Consider the following 16,865-nt stretch of genomic DNA (forward strand, 5'->3'; position numbering starts at 1 on the left):
ATCTTTTTTTAGTTATTCTTGAAGACTTTGATAAATTGAACTTATAAATAGGAATTCTTTTATTTTTGTTTCCTACTTTAGTATATGCTAGTGTTATGTTTAATGAGGTCTGTCATGTTGGTGTTTCCTTGCAACAAGAGACAGAGAAGTGATTTCCATTGCTTTTAAACCCAAAATTTCTTACAAGGAAACATCTTTTGAAGCATATTGAAGCAAATATGACTGACTTGATAAATGCTTGTATTCAGTAGAATTGTTTCTGTTTTAACTGAGTAGAATTTGGTCTGTCATGTCATATAATATTTAAAGAAAATGAAATACTAATGTTGAAATGTTTGTTCCTATGTTTGGCTCTATTAATCACAAGATTTTCTTCTGCTGCTTAAATATTTCCAGGGAAGTATGGGTAGCATTACATGTATTGCCTGGAAAGGGGATATCCTTGTTCTTGGAGACGTTGACGGAAACTTAAACTTCTGGGATTTGAAAGCTAGAGTATCCAGGTATGAATGCAAATTAAGTCTGATAAACATGAGATAATGAGTGTTAGAATGTTTTTTCCCCCTTCATTTTTGTTCTTCGCTGTAGGAGGTCCTCTGGGGTGTTTGCAAAATGCAAGTATTTTGAAATAAAATTTCAGAAAATGCCTACTGTGTTACAATTTCATCTTTTGTGTTTTCAGATGGAGTAACTTTTTATCAAAGTGTTTAAAACAGCTAGATATCTTTCTTATGTTAAATCTGCAATGGCTTCTGATAAAATGTTAAGTATTGTAGTATTTATTTCAAGCATTTAGTCTTTTTAGTTTTCAAGATAATTTGGATAGCCATCTTTGTATGCGTGCGTGTGTGTGTGTGTGTATATTGTTCTCCTCAATCTGTACAATATGATCTGCAACGTTCACGGAAAGGATTTAACTACCCACAATATCAGGTATAGAAAGATTGATACTAATCTTGTGCTATTCTTTTCTTAGGGGGATTCCTACACACCGAAGCTGGGTGAAAAAGATACGTTTTGCCCCAGGGAAAGGAAATCAAAAACTTCTTGCAATGTACAACGATGGAGTAGAAATTTGGGATTCAAAAGAAGTAAGCGTCTGTTGTTTTGATATGTGCTTCTTCGCAAAATGCACATATTACTTCTGAAAATCGGGATGAGTCGGGCATTAAGTTTTACTTAGTCATGATTTCTTGCTGACAGTTGTATAATAAAGTTGTATGGCTTTTCTCAGAAGACTTTTAGTTCCTATAAAGCATTTTTAAGCTGTCATCAATGAAAAGTACCTTTCACTCATAAAGCTGACGATGTCTCTGAGATACTCTTTGTCATTCTCTTCTAGTGTTTTTAAGGCAGACATTGAAAATTTAAGGGGGGGGTCCTCAATCTTAGAATTTAATCTATGTATAAGAGAGTATTTTCACCACAGGTTTCTTAACTTCTGTGCATATTCAAGAGTATGTATTCTTCAATGCATGGATTTAATTTGTTAGGGAATACCAGAAAGTTAGACACTTGTTAATTAACGTTGTCTAGCTTCTCATCTTATTAAAAAATTCTGTAGTAATGTTCAGAATTCTTCAGGGGTTTGCTTCATAGGTCTTTCAGGGGATTATAGTACCATGAGGAAGGAAAGATAATTGTACTGTTCTAACTTAGCCCTCAGGAGTAAGTTCAAGTTATGAGGGTATGAAACAGGAATTTTAATTTTTTTCTGTTCACTTTGTAGCGAGCACCAAGTCCGAAATCAGGCACTTAATTTGAGCAATATTAAACTCTCCCTTGATGACAGGAGTTGCACAGCAGATATGACCAACAACGGTGAATTCTGTGGGCAGAGCAGAATACTATCCCATAAGTCTCTCCTTGAAGAACATTTGAATAGTTTTGATGCCATGGGATATTCCCCCTATAGCTGTTCGTGCTCTTTTTCTGGGACAAGCGAAAGAGTTTCCTACATGAAAGCATTCTTAAAATTAATTCACATTTTCAGCTGAAAATCTTTCAGAATATCTGTAGAAATATTTTATAGTCTCAGTCTTATTATCCGTATAATCCTCTCCTTAGAACTTCACCTTTGCCTATAACCAGTTATCGGATATTTCCACATTTTCCTCTAATTCTCTCAGTCCTAAGAGTAATCATGCTCTAGAGCTGTTGTAGCTTACACCTCTCTAACTCTATGCTTTGCTCTAGAACAAGTGAAAGGAAGCAGCAGAATGTTGATTGCAGCGGAGGCTTTATGAATATTTCCTTATATTAACTATTGTAATTGTTAATTGGGTTACAAAATGTCTAACTACTGACCTGTGGTTAAAAGTGCAGTTTAGAAGGTTTTGCTTATCTGTGTATTGTTTGTGGATAATAAAACATCCGATTCCCATGATGTTACATTAGTAGATTGTCTAAATGTATTTCTAGACAAGTTCAGTATTTATCAAGAAAGTATATGTTTATGAAGAGCATGAGTTAATTAATGAGAACCTTACTTCTGCCTTGATGCATGTGTGCTAGCTCAGGGACTGGAGTTAAAGAGGGAATGTAAATTTCCACCAGTTGACCATAGAAATTTTATGTCAGAAAAGATAACAAAAAGACAGCTGTATAGCTGTGCTCAAAAGGATGTTTTCTCGGCTCTCAATTGGGAAAAAGTGTTGTTTCAGGGCAACCATGTGCCCTACTCCAAGATTTCTAAATTCCCTACGCTCCAGAAGACACTATCATTAAAATGATTTATGACTAACTTCACCTTTTATTGGAAATTTTGTGGTATGCCTCTTGGGTGTGTGACAGAGTCTTACACTGTGTGATGGAGAGCCTACTAAAAATGAAAAATAACTCAACTTTTCAAGGTACAAATGGTGAGCAGTTTAAGAAGTGGAAGAAACGTCAATTTTCGAATCCTGGATGTGGACTGGTGCACGTCAGACAAAGTGGTCTTGGCATCAGATGATGGGTGCATTAGAGTTCTAGACTTGTCCATGAAACCGTCGTGTTTTAGAATGGATGAGCAGGACTTAATAGGTATGTTGATTTCTTTTTTGCCGTTGGCTGCCAGATATTCCGTTTTGAAAGTGGACTATAAAAATGTTCGGGACTTCTGTTAGAACAGAATTGTCATATGTAGAAGATTAGGTGTCCCTATAGTGGTTTTCATAGATGCAGATAAATTTTTTAGTCTTAGGGCATGTGGATGGTTTTTTGTACAAGTTAAATCTCCTAAATAAACTATACTTTTTTAATATCTTAATTGGAATATAAATTAACAAAATAAGACCTTTTTGTACAGATGTCTAGCAAGTTGACCTAAAAAGGATTGGTACGTCAGTTGGGTATCAGTACCTACGTGACTGCTATTCATTACATAATTTTGAAACATTTGTTAATGTGTGAAAAAGTCTTTTCTGGTATTTCCAGGTATCTAAGATGGTTTGTAGACTGATTCATTGCTTTTCAAAGTAGATTTTTCCCACTGAACTCTAAAATAGTAATATTAGTGCTGTTTGACTTTTTTTGCCATATGTTTAAGAATTTAAATATTTAGCTATTTAAATAGTTAACTAAGCTACATTTTTCTATTTTTTTATTACTGGTGTTCCAAATAACTGCTTTTGTTTTGGTCTTTTTGGTCAATCCTGCCTTTACTCATACAGTTTCCTTAAAACCTGTGGGTTCTGACTAAGACATACGTAATAAACAAAATTGTGACGTGAGGAGCTGTGGTGTGGGATGTTTGAGAAAACACATAATTTATCACAGCTATTTTTACTATCAAATGAATGTTCTGTAATATTAAGCTATAAAAATTAATGTTCTAAAACCAAGCACACCGAAATTCGGATACGCCGTGGTTAAGGTTGCCTGTGATTTAGCTGTCCTGCCTCTACGCTGTGCTAATCTTTTAATTACAAAATCACATGTACAAGATTCCTACATCATCCAGTGCATATGAAGTACAGGGAATTGCTGAATGTGTAGTAATATAGCTGGTTGGTACTTGTTTTACTCAAGGGTCACTGGGTAGCATTTACTGCTTAGCATCCAAGCCTTGTACTGAATACAGACATACTGACTTTTAAATTTGTATGACAACAGAGAGTACTATAATTTTCATCTTATTTCTGTGCTAATATAGATGTGTATTAAACTTCACAACATCCCTTTGGGATGATGGGGATTAATCCTTGTATTATACTGTAGAAACTACGATTGCAAAGTAAAACTAAAACATACAGCTATACCAAAATGTACCGTGATGTACTTTTTCCAGTACGTCCTTGTAGTAGCAATAATCATCATAGACAGCTCTACTTAATGCCAGTAGAATGTATTCCAGGAGTCTATGGCTAAATTCAATATGGAATGTCCCAAAATCCTCATTTGAGCATGGTTGATAACCCTGTACCTTCTATGAAACGTTTTTGCTTGAGTGTAAAGATAAGCTTTTATGTCTAGTAACCCATGCTGCGTATACAAAAAGCCTGCGATTTATAGTTTTCTTCTGGTGCTTGCAAACAAGGTGGTACATTTTATGATTACTGAACGCAGTGTTATTGCACATTAGCCACTCAACAATGAATCTTTTCTTTTTGTTTCAGAACCTGCATGGTGTCCCTATCTGCTTGTTCCAAGGGCTTCATTAGCTTTAAAAGCATTCTTGTTGCATCAGCCATGGAATGAGAAATATTCTCTAGATGTTATAAACATGTAAGGAGAAATATATATCTTTATATAATATATTGTTATCTTCTAAATTCTACATCTTTTAGTAGTCTTTCTGTGCAAATAACTGTTAGACATATAAGTTTTCTCACTTTGGGATAGTCAAAAAGATGATAGCTTCACTCTTTATTACTAAAACTAATAAATAGAAACAGCTTTAGGGTCAAGTATTTTGTTTCTTTTGACTTCCAGTAGCCCTTGGCTATTGAAAACTGCTCTCTACTTTAAGATACGGGCAATATTTTGCTGTCATTTACAGGTTATATTACTTCGGAGGACAACTGTGTGTTCTCTTTGTTCAAGAAGTTAATGTAAGAATAGTCAGAGTTGGTTCCTAAAGTGTAACTGAAAGTGATATTCTGGTAGTCTAACAGGCATGTCTTTACTTTTAGCGAGCCATAGTTCACATCATAGTAGGAGCACCTTTCTGTGTCCTTCATTGTGTTTGTGTACTGTTGGTGGTCACATAATGATGGGCTAGGCATTGTCATTTTCATTGCTTTCAAGGTTAATGAAGAAAAGTGAGAAAAGAAGGATGGGTGGCACTGACTCTGAGGTTGAGAGAAAGCGAAAACAATTGTTCATTACTATTTTGGAATTAGTAACTAGACAAAGAATCTTGCATGAATGGCTTACCATAAGACTATGAAAGACTGTTTCACAGATGTTCTTGTTTTTTTCTACTACGAGTAATACTCTTCCATTTCAGATAATTCTGTCATTTTGGTAATACAGGAAACCTTTTTCTTTTTTCTTTTTTTTTAATCCAGTGATTATCCAGAGAATGAAAATATTAAAAACCTTCTTCAAGAGCAGTTGAATTCATTGTCCAAGTAAGAATTTTTCTATTAATATTTGAGTAAGCTAATGAATTCAGAGAAGGCAAAAAAAAAGACATTTGAGGCAATTTAATGAAGAAAAAATGCTTTTTGCCTCTCTAAAGATAAGCTTGAGTAATGACAGCTTTTATTTTAAACGGTTAATTTTTTTAATGTAACTCCTAAAGGTGGTGCTTTATTAATTTCATTGAAGATTTTAAATTTTTATTTCTATGTTTTCTAGTAAACCATAATACAATCTCAAAAATATTTTTTAAAATAAGCAAACTATCTCAAAGTAGTTTGTTAAATACTGACTCAACAGTCAAAATGTACCGTTCTGAATATATGAAGTGTGATGGAAGTCAGTGTTGAATTTTTAACATTGACTTACCGTAGTAATGGCTGACAACAAGAGTTTTAAAGATATTGATTAGGGTTAGTGTATAATTTGTAATTGACCAGTGAGCATTTGTAATTTTTTTATGCAATACTTCTCGGTGGTGTTTGGTTCTTTGATGTTGGCCCAGACTGTATTGGACACTGCTACTTAAATACTCCAATGTTAGTTGAGATATTTAAGCTCTGAGGAAGAAAAGACAAACAATTCTAAAAATCTTTTATTGAAGATACTCTTCCAGAGTAATGTTCATGCACATTGCTCTGCTTACACCAAAAACAGGTTTTGACATTCCATTTAAACTATGAAAATAATATTTGAAGCTAGTAAACAGAAGTTCTTCCCTTTTCCTTTTGTCCTTTCACTTAGTAGGATGTAAAAGATAACTTAGCATATTTTTATCCAGTCTGAAACATATGTAGAAAACCTAAATTCATGCATGTGGATCTCTTATGCTATGGCACTACATAGTTGCAAAATTATTATTTGTAATTAAATTAGTATTGTAATTTGCAGAATCACTGCAGACTAATTTATAGCTTTGTCTACACCCTTGTGGTTGTTCCTTTTATTATAAGAATAAGGGATTCCTGACAGATTCACTATTTGTATTTAAACTGGTAGAGTGACTTGCTCCTTGAGATCAGCTATATTTCAAATGATGTATACTTCCTGGTGTAGTTGTTTTGACAGATGCATTTTCTCAGTTCAGAAAACAAATTGTGTATTTTTTGGTTTGATTTTTTTTCAATTTGTAGGTGATATATCCTATTTGTATTCAAAAACAAACAAACTTGGACAGCATTTTACAAATTATTTATGCCTTTCTCTTTTTGCAGTGACATAAAGAAACTTCTGCTTGATCCGGATTTTACTCTGTTGCAAAGATGTCTCCTAGTTGCCAGGTAGTAGAGATTCAGATAACTATATCAAATGTTTCCTAATAAAATCTTGATCCTATTAATGCGTATGAATGTGCTGAAGTTAAGTACTCAGCTAATTCTCCTTTAACTCAGTGCAATTCCTAAAGTCCTTTGTTACCCACGTATTAGAGTGTTTTCAGGACTGAGAATGGACATGTTACCTTACTGAAACACTTAGTTTTATTTGCTTGCTGGATGTAGAGAACTTCCTTCAGTCTTGGTGGTACTTTCATAAATGCAGTTCTGGTAACTACATTGCATTTAGTTGTACAATGCCCAAAAATGTATTTCAGAACACACAACACGCAATAGATTATGTGCAAACAGAGGAAGGCCTGGTTTTTATTTCAAATGTATTTGTTCTGTTGTTCTTCTACCTAAACTGTAGCTAATTTTAGTCTGTCTATATTCAAAGATATTTTTCAAACTTAGTAACTTTCTTGTCATAGAAAGACGATATTAGTGATTAAGTGTAAAATAATAATAAAATATCAATTGCCACATGTTAATATGCTGAACCTTCACTGAGTTTAATTGCTATTGTAAGTCTTCTGGCCAACCTCTTACTTACCTAGCTTGCTTAATGTCATTCCTTAATCTTTTCTTGTAGTTTGTCCCATTGATAATGCAAAGTACTTGTGGTGCCCGCACTAATGCATGGTCTTTGTAAAAAGATATTTAAAATGTGTCGTATTTTTATGTGATATATGAAAAAATACAAACTTATTTCACATCTTGATTTGTATCTTCTCAGACTGTATGGGGATGAATCTGAGCTGCATTTCTGGACTATTGCTGCCCACTATTTGCACAGCTTATCCCAGCAAAAGCCTGCAAAACCAACAGACACAGCTATCCTTCAAGAACAGTTGGTTAATCCATTGGATATATGCTATGATATACTCTGTGAAAATTATTACTTCCAGGTATTTCAAAGAGTTCAAAAATATATTTAATAAGAATGTGATCAGAACATTAAAAGCTCTGCATTGTAACCTTTTTATCTTAGAGCTTTTCACCATACATATTTCCCTTTTACTAGTAACATACAACTCTGGAATAAAAGACTCCCTCTTATTTCAAAAATAGGGAGATTTTTGGAACTCCCAAAATACTTCCATATTTTTTAAATGCTTATTTTTACTTCTTAAGGTAGTCTTATGTTTACAATATTTTTCCTTCTTCATGCAGAAATTCCAGCTTGAAAGGGTAAATCTCCAGGAGGTGAAGAGATCGACATATGATCATACCAGGAAATGTGCTGATCAGCTTCTTCTCTTGGGCCAGGTTTGTGGGTAATATTTTAATTTTTTGTTCTTCTTCCTTGTCCATTTTATGTACTTAACCTATTCAATGAAAGGTTTGTCTAACTCATGGGTGTTATTTCATACTTTTATTCACCCAGTGGATAGTTTTTGCTGTCTTAATACATTATTACACTACAGAATCAATGTAATGACATGGTATATGGTAATGTTTGGTATTATCTGCTTCAGAATGTTTAATTTTTCTGGGAACCCTATAAAAATCTTTCTTTCCATATGGTGACTAGAAAAGAAAAATCACATTTTGAGTTTCTCAGAAATAACTTAAAAACAACATCTTTGGGATAACTAAGTCTGCGCTTAGTACTCTCGGTTTTGGTAACAAAGGACATGTCTAAGCTTTTGGCAGATCTGTACTGAGCAGTGAAACACTGTACAGAGCTGCTCACTGATGCCCTGATAAGAATATTGTTGCATTTGTACAGTATATATCATGAGCTGTTCCCTACTAATGCGGTTGTGCTGCATCCATTTCCAAAAATAGCTTTGGTGTTAGTAGCTCGAACTTAAATGATTTCTATGCCACTGAGCACATCAACAAATGTTACCAGTAAAAGATGCCAGAAATATTTTGTCAGTAGACAGCCTGTTTAAAATGCCAGATTATGGAAGTTTAAAAGTACCAGTTTATTGAATCAGTGTATTTCAATATGTATTTAATGTGGCTTTTCATTATTTCTGTAATTATCTAAGCCATCAGCTTGACTGACCTCACCAAACTGACCTCTCTAAAAGTTAGGCATCTCATTTTAATAACAGGCAGAGATGACATGCCTGCAGTAATTCGTTTGATTCGGAGACAGGTGTCTGCCGCCGGTATAATGAGTCCCATTGGTTAGGTGCTCCGCTGTATCTAACATTTTAAATGGATGAATTCTACCTTTGTTTTAAAATATCAGGTATTTAATCAGTCCTTGAGATCCTGGCCAGTTTCTGCATCTTTACAATTTTATTTCTTCTCTGCTTATTTTAAATGCTTGTCTTCTTTTAGAACTCTTCAAAAGATTATGGAAACAAGGAAATAAATGTTCTGAATTAAACTTTTCTTTGGTATCTTCTAGAAATTTTAGGCTGTGAATAAACGTTATGTTCATGTTGGATGTTTAAATGCTATCCTTACTAAGGATGTTTTGCTGAAATAGAACCTTAATTATTACTATGCTGGTAGATATTTTTGTAGTCTGTTTTAGAATAACTTTCATTGTTGTTTGTTCCATGTCTTAAAAAGGGTAAAAATATGAAGACTTTTGTTAAACGGGAATATCTTGTGGTCAAATTCATATGTTTTTTTTTTGTCTTGCCAGACTGACAGAGCAGTACAACTATTGTTAGAAACAAGTTCAGAGAATGCACATTATTACTGCGATTCACTGAAAGCTTGCTTGGTCACAACTGTCACTTCATCAGGTCCATCTCAAAGTACCATTAAACTGGTAGCAACCAACATGATAGCCAATGGAAAGCTCGCAGGTAAAATGTGACTTTAATTTTATGTTTGCTTATAAGCTGGTAGTTCTGATCTTAAGGCTGCTGATGGAGTTGAGAGAGCAGAAGATTGTAATAGATCCTATGTGTTGCATATGTGATAGTATGCACTACCTACACTAGTTAACACAAAAATGGTCAGTAACTCAGTTATAAAGCTCAACTTGTTCTGATTCATTTTCATTGGAAAATGTATTTCTAGAGTAATTCTCTTAGCAGTTGTTTGCACTAAAAGAGGCTGAGCACATAAAACTACGTATTTTCCACTTTCCTAATTAAAGAATTAATTAAAAAATGGTTTCTTATTACTGAAGTTGAAATACAGACTTAGTTTCCTTTCCAGTTCAGAACTTGTTTCAAAAAGTGTGTTTTCTTACATGTACAGGTTAATTTTGTGTAATGCAAAAGATGTTCACAATATGATGATTGACTGAAATATTCGAAGACGTGCAGATAAAGTACAAATGTCTGTGCTTGTCTGGAAAAAATACTTTCCACTCTGTGGACAATTAATGCTTCACTGTTAATAATTACACTATGGACAACATTAAATTGAAATAAAGAATTATTTATGAAATCTGTTTATTTCACTTACAAAGATCGTTATCTCTTTGTGATGAGAAGTCCAGTGAACTCCTTGTCATTTGTATTTAGGACAAAGATAAATGAGAGCTTTTGTGAGGTCCTTCTAAGCTCTGTAGCCCAAGAAAAAGATGTGATAACTGACACCCGGTTATGTGGAGAGCCAGGTGGTAGAAATTAGGGTTTTTCAACATCTTCATATGCTAAGAAGGATGTAAGAGAGATCCTTTTCCTGGGGATGAAAGATCTGCTCACACTTCTGTAGCAACTCTTTTTTTGCTTAACTTATTATATAGTGTGCTTTTTATTTTCCAGAGGGTGTGCAGTTACTGTGTCTGATCGATAAGGCTGCTGATGCCTGTCGCTACTTGCAAACTTACGGCGAATGGAATCGTGCAGCATGGCTTGCAAAGGTAGGGAATTTCTTAATTTTCAGTCTGCTAACACAAATGACCTCCTTACTCTATGGAGGTACGAAGGCTGATAAGGGTCCTAAAGTTCTCCAAGATTAAAAAACTGAAAAATCAGTTTGAAATATCATCATCAGTTCTTTTCCATGTGTTAAGCTATAACAAGCCAGTCCGTTCAGTCAGTGTTGACAGGTTCTTCTTCAGCCTTTTGACTACAAAGGTCTGCCCTGGTCATCCAAGTGACAGGATTGGGGCCTAAAATTGGTTAGAATATTCAATTTTCTAATTTCTGAGCAGTGATTTGTGAAGTTGCATATAGCTACAGCAGTACAGAGCTCATAATAAACTACAAAAAACCACTCTTGGAAGTGGATAAGTAATTAGGCAATTAAGTGACTTTGTGCTGAGCTTCATGTAGCTTCTGTGTGGATTTTAAAGTTAGCACCAACCACATAAATTTGCACCAACTTCTGTTTCGGTATGCAGACGTTATTACAGTAAAAGCACCAAGACATGGCATTAATTCTCCATATTGTAATGGACAGGAGTCAGTAAGGATGATCTTTCAGTGTCTCCAAGTAAAGTTTCTGTTATGTTTCCTGCAGAAAGTATGGAAAAAGTCACACTCAGATTTTCTAAATGGATGAATCCCACTCGTAAGAAAAATAAAGATGCTATGTCCTTAAGTTTTCAGCAAAGGATAAAGATTTCTAACGTCTTGATACTTGAGGTTTTAGTAAAGCCGTGTGGTAAAAATAATGTTAATGACATGTAAATGTGGAGTGACCAGAGTGGAGGTTTTTTGTATCTGTGTATTTCTCTTTTTCTTTATATTGTATTCGTTCAAAGGATTAGTAGTGTACTTTCTATAACAAAATTGGTAACTTCAAATGCTTTTACTGCTGTCCAAAGTTTCTCACTGAAAAAAGTGAAGCCAAAGCAGAATGCTCTCTTTAATTAGCAGCCAAGAATTTGTAACTGGCTTTCCCATCTCTTAAAGGTTCGTTTGAACTCAGAGGAGTGTGCTGATGTGTTAAAGCGTTGGGTAGATCACCTTTGCTCTCCACAAGTCAACCAGAAGTCTAAAGCCATTCTTGTCCTCTTGTCACTTGGATGCTTTACGAAAGTTGCAGAGATGTTGCACAGGTAAAGCTGAAACAGCACAATCTGTATTTTGTCTTGTCCAAAATTGTTATTTAAGCACTTGTGACACAGAAGTCAAGGGGGAAGGAGGAGGTCTGCAGTTTGATTTCTGACATTTGTTTCTTTTTTAGCATGTTTTTCTTTAATTAACTTTATCCTCAGGAGTGCGTCATTTCTGCGTGCTGGAACTGATGTTTTTGTTGCAATTTTAGGAAATATACTGGAACTTAAATTTACTGCAGGCTTTAAGATTCTTAGAAGCCATTGACCAAGCAGTAACAATTTATAGTACCTATGATTATTTCTGAGTAAGTTAAGCCTTCATCTTCCAAAAATTTTGCATCAAATGTCAGTTCCTTGAGTGCAAGGAGGAAGGGGGGGACGTAAGCAGCTTGGGGAGAGGGCAGTGCCAGAGTAAAGGGTGCAAGAGGAGCAGGAGGCAGCACGTGGGAGCAGTATGACTTATTCCTACGTACCGCCTGGGAGCAGGGTAGCAGCATTCACTGCCATGAGGAAAGCACTCAGCGCTGTTGTGATGTAGCGAACACTCAAGGCCTACGAAGCATGAAGGTGCAGAGAGCAAGGGAGAGCAACATTGGAAACTGAGAGCAGTGTGTGATGTGAGAGTGTGAATATGTGGCAGCTAAATGGTGATACTGTTTAACCTTGGTGGTGTTTGAAAGCCTTGTTCAGCCCTCAGTGCAGAAGAGATTTACCACTCCAGACCTAGGTACAAAATTTTAGAAAGCCTGTGTGCAAGTGTTTTGATGCAATGTCTTGGAATACTTTTCTATTTTCCTGTCCTAACGGATTATTCTTTTTTTTTTTTTCCATTTAACAGTATGAGGTACTTCGATAGAGCGGCTTTATTTGTTGAAGCTTGTCTGAAGTACGGGGTATTTGAAGTTAATGATGATACAAATATCCTTTTTCCGAAATCCTGTTTTTGCATCTGTGTACTCATAGACAGTGAGTATGTGTGAGCCAATGTTAAATGAACTAGTCTGCACAGGAACAGGAGTTCCTATTTTTATTTTTCAGGTTGTGTAATTTGAAGGAAGTATGAGGAAACAAGTGAAAAGGAGTCATTTGCATAAATCTATAACATTACCTCCTCCTGATGCTCTGCGAGGCCAGTGGAACTGGAAAACAAACTAAAAGTGAAAAAAAATAAACATAGGAGAGAAAAGAACAAATGATAAAATGGTCTTAGCAGAACTTGGAAATTATTACTGCAGACTGTCTAGTGAAATCAGTGGTTCAGTTATCTTTTAAGCACTGTATCTCAGGGAAAAAATCCTGCGTTGAACCCCTCTATGCACCAGCATACTGTGTTAGTGGTTGAAGACCTTTATGAAGGAGTCAGTTTTGAGACAGTGAAAACAAAGGAAATTAAAGGTTAATAAGTTACGTAGATAACTCCAGTTCGAATTAACGAACAAATCTTGTAGTATGACCTTACAATTTCTTAATTTCTTTTGCAAGTTATGACATGGTATTATGGTAGGTACTTATGTGTATCTGAAATGTATGTTTTAGTTTATAGCACTCTGCATGTTGCCTGATAAATGCTAATATGCATTCAATAGTAGAATTTAAAGCAACTTTTTTGTCTTTATTTGCGCTGAAAAATATTGGATTAGCACAATTGGCAGCAGTGTTCAGCATTTTCAGCTTGGGAGGGCTAAGGAGTGAGGAGAAAGAAAAAAGATTCTGAGTTTTTTCATTTTGCTATTTATTTGTGTTTTCCTTAATGCTTCATTTACATAAATTGATCCATGCTGTGTATGCAGATTATGCCAGAAGCTTGAAGCTCCTGGGCTTTAAACAGGGAGCTATTCTCTTTGCCTCAAAAGCAGGAGAAACTGGTAAAGAGTTACTGATGGAGCTCAAACAGCCTAAAGATGAGGTGACACAAGAGTAAGAACTTTATGTTTATGAGGAGATTTGGCTTGTCTGTGAGACTGAGATTCCACTGTGTGAAAATACATTTTTTCTCTTGAATCACTGTAATAGCTGATATGTGTGATTTGAGCAAATATTGTTAAATGTGTGTGGAGGCAAGATTAAGAACTGTTTTATGTTTATTTTTATGTTAACATTGTCTTCACTTTCACAAGAGGGGAACGAAGCCTATCATAAAATTATACAAGAACATTTCCAACTTTTTCAACTGTAGCAGAAATCAAATTTTAAAATGTGGAGAAGAAGTTCTATACCTGTGTAAAAGTCTACTCCATTTACTTCTAATAATCAAATCTTTGTAGTTCTTCACTACTGTTGTATTTATATGTATAAATGATTCAATCTGTACTATAAAAATATAAATATATTTAAAGAATAAATATAGATCACAAAACACACAGTTCTTTCCTGGAACATTGTGTTTTCTCAGTCCAATATTTCTGTTTAAAATTACTGTTATTTTAAATCAGTTCACTGTATCATCATTTTCATAACTGTCTGGAATGGAATCTTTAACATGTTTACTTATGAAAGTTTCCTAACATTCCAAAAATCAATGAAACGTCCTTTTTTTCAATTAAAGTATTGTTATATTCCGTGTTATTCTTAAGTGTGCACTCCCCGCACACCTTAGGGACTAAATTCTGTCTTGTGTTGACTGGTTCATGGGATCAAAGGATGGGAGAAGATCCTACCTCAAAAGCAGCAAGGTAGGCTCCTGCAGAATATTCAGGAGACTGCTAACGCTGTCTCCTCAGTTATTGTCTTGTTTGTTATTTGAATGTGTGATTAACAATAGGTAGAGAAAGCCAAAATGTTGGCTTTTTAATAAGATACTTTTTATGCTAACACAGCTTATCGGCCAGATACTTAAGGATGCCACCAGTAACATCTTTTCTCATTTTTGTGCCAGTATTTGAGTATATAAGTACTTGTTTTCATTATTGTTTCTTATGTCAGATATATCTTTTCTATTTATTACTGGTTGACTGAGAGATTTTACAACCGAGGAGTGGATGCTGATGTTAAATTGCCCTTGCAAATTGAAGACTGCGGCATGTGAAAATTAGTCTTGGCTAAAAAACAAAATTATTCTTTTTACCAGTTTGTTGGAGCTACCGAAGTTTAGTACGCAGTAGTGAAAAGAATCATATCGTATAAAAGATCTCTCATTTGAATGTAATTCAGGGCTTGTCTACTTAAAGTAATAGTCCATTGGATTCCCCTTATGTTCAAGTATTTGTGGATACGTATTCTATGCTCCTTCCTAGAGGAGCACCAGCTTTGGGATATCTCTTTAATTCCATAAAACTTTTAATTCAAATCTAAAGTAGCATTTCTGATAAAATTTGAAAGGTTAGGCTTTTCAATAATGAAGTTTTTTATACAAATTGTGAAATGTGAGTTTCGTTGCTCTAAATGGAAAAGTAAATGTTTTAACTGCAATGTATCTTATTTCTTCTTGCCACATCTTACACACACCATAAAATATTTTCTGTTCGATGTATTACGAACAATGCTTATATAGTTACTTTAGCATGGGAAAATAAGTACACAATGAAATACGCCTTAAGCTTTAACTGGTGAGCAACAGAGTTGAGCAAAATTAACTGTCATTAACAACGGGCTAAATTCTGGCTCACATTGACTACTGCAACACTCCGCCACTCCTGCTCTTGGTTTTGGTAGCAGTACTCACAGACAAGGTTACTGCAGAGTTAACGTAAGCACGCGCAAACTTGTTCTTTGACAGATCACGTAGAATTGTTTGTCAATGGGTCTCTGGAAAAAAAACTGCTTTAATATACACTTGGATTTATAAATCTAATGTTCTTTTAAAAGAAACACATTGCAAAGGCCTTTTAATACTGAATGTTTCTATATACTTTTAAATGTGAAGGTTGCAGACTACTGTGTGGCATTCCCTATTGAAACCTTTATGATGAAAATAGAGTGTAAAAGTGACTGAAAAGTTTATTTAGATAATAATGTGGTCACACTACAATAATAAAACCAAACTTCTAAAATCTCTGTGTGTCTTTATTTAAAATGTCATCTGTTGCACTGGGATTGAGTGCTGATTGTGTAATTGTTGTCATTTTTCCTTCTGGACTGGCACAACGCTCAGGGCTGGTTTTAGTAGAGGAAGTGATTACCCTTTATACATATTAGTCACATTTTCCATATTAGTACTAATGAAATGTTGAGTTTGAGCAGTATTAATTCCCAACCTTTAGTAGCAAACATAAAATTTGTACAGGTTAAATTAGAGCAGGACATTGCCTGTGCTTTCTGATTTTTAAAAGCACGGAAATAAGCGATGAAAGTAAAACACATCCTTTCTGTTTTCACGCTACCCCGCAGACAATAATGCAAGACTTTCTTGCTTCTCAGCTGATGCCAGCAAGCATTGCACATCTCGGTTTTGTCTAGCAGGCAGGTACACTTAACGTCAATGTAGATAATCAGCTTCTCAAAAATATGACATGCATTCAGCAATGCTGAAGTCCATGTCAGTGAAGTCGTCTTTTTCTCCTTCCTAGTTCACGTAACTTTCCTCTTGGCTCTTAGGGTGCTTTTGTCACTTTGGCTTAGACATTGTTTAAAAAAATACAGATCAATATCTGACATGTAATTGGCTTGTACAGAATGAAATGTGAGAAGCTTCTCGCTTGTGCGTTTGAAGGACAAACCTGAGAGTTTGGAACATAGAAAGTGAACTGAATGAATTTTAAAAAGTTTCCAATAAATATAATTCTAACCCCTTCAATCCCTTTGAGAATTCCTTCCTCAAACCACTGTGACTAGTTCAAGTAGCAGCTGAAGTTTAGAATCTGTATGTGCTAGGTTTTGCATTTTGAAGCTTCTGTCAACAGCGAAGTCTGTAACGCAGCCATAGCTCTGGAGCCTGCGTTTGGCCGTTCTTGGCAATGAAGAAGTGGTAAGAGAACTTGGGTTCGCAAGCCAGTGTATAGAGATTCATTATTCGTTCTGTCTTTGAACACGAGTCTTCTATTAATTAAGCATGATGTTTGATTATCAGAGCAGATTACTCGGTAGATATTTTGAGATTCATTTGCAAAAGGCCAGGT

The 16,865-nt window shown here is 35.0% G+C and overlaps 1 protein-coding gene across 7 annotated transcripts in view; it reads left to right on the forward strand.

Annotated features, from left to right (window-relative positions):
• The window catches only part of WDR11 (WD repeat domain 11), a 47,616-nt gene extending 31,810 nt beyond the window's left edge, over positions 1–15,806 (forward strand). For 6 of the 7 annotated variants that reach the window (XM_087766798.1, XM_087766799.1, XM_087766800.1 and 3 more), the window contains exons 17-29: positions 397–503; positions 977–1,091; positions 2,853–3,024; positions 4,599–4,707; positions 5,493–5,555; positions 6,780–6,845; positions 7,618–7,789; positions 8,055–8,150; positions 9,493–9,658; positions 10,571–10,668; positions 11,666–11,811; positions 12,650–12,729; positions 13,575–15,806. In XM_087766798.1, coding sequence (XP_087622924.1) covers positions 397–503; positions 977–1,091; positions 2,853–3,024; positions 4,599–4,707; positions 5,493–5,555; positions 6,780–6,845; positions 7,618–7,789; positions 8,055–8,150; positions 9,493–9,658; positions 10,571–10,668; positions 11,666–11,811; positions 12,650–12,729; positions 13,575–13,732 — 1,548 coding nt within the window. In that variant the 3' untranslated portion in view covers positions 13,733–15,806. Of the gene's footprint in view, positions 1–396; positions 504–976; positions 1,092–2,852; positions 3,025–4,598; positions 4,708–5,492; positions 5,556–6,779; positions 6,846–7,617; positions 7,790–8,054; positions 8,159–9,492; positions 9,659–10,570; positions 10,669–11,665; positions 11,812–12,649; positions 12,730–13,574 lie in introns of those variants that run through there. The other variant, XM_087766805.1, reaches the window with a different exon arrangement.
• The last annotated feature ends 1,059 nt before the right edge of the window (positions 15,807–16,865 follow it).

Source organism: Nipponia nippon, unplaced genomic scaffold (assembly GCF_047370975.1).
Source record: "Nipponia nippon isolate SJK-2023a ecotype South Korea unplaced genomic scaffold, ASM4737097v1 scaffold_3, whole genome shotgun sequence".
Classification (NCBI taxonomy): domain Eukaryota; kingdom Metazoa; phylum Chordata; class Aves; order Pelecaniformes; family Threskiornithidae; genus Nipponia; species Nipponia nippon.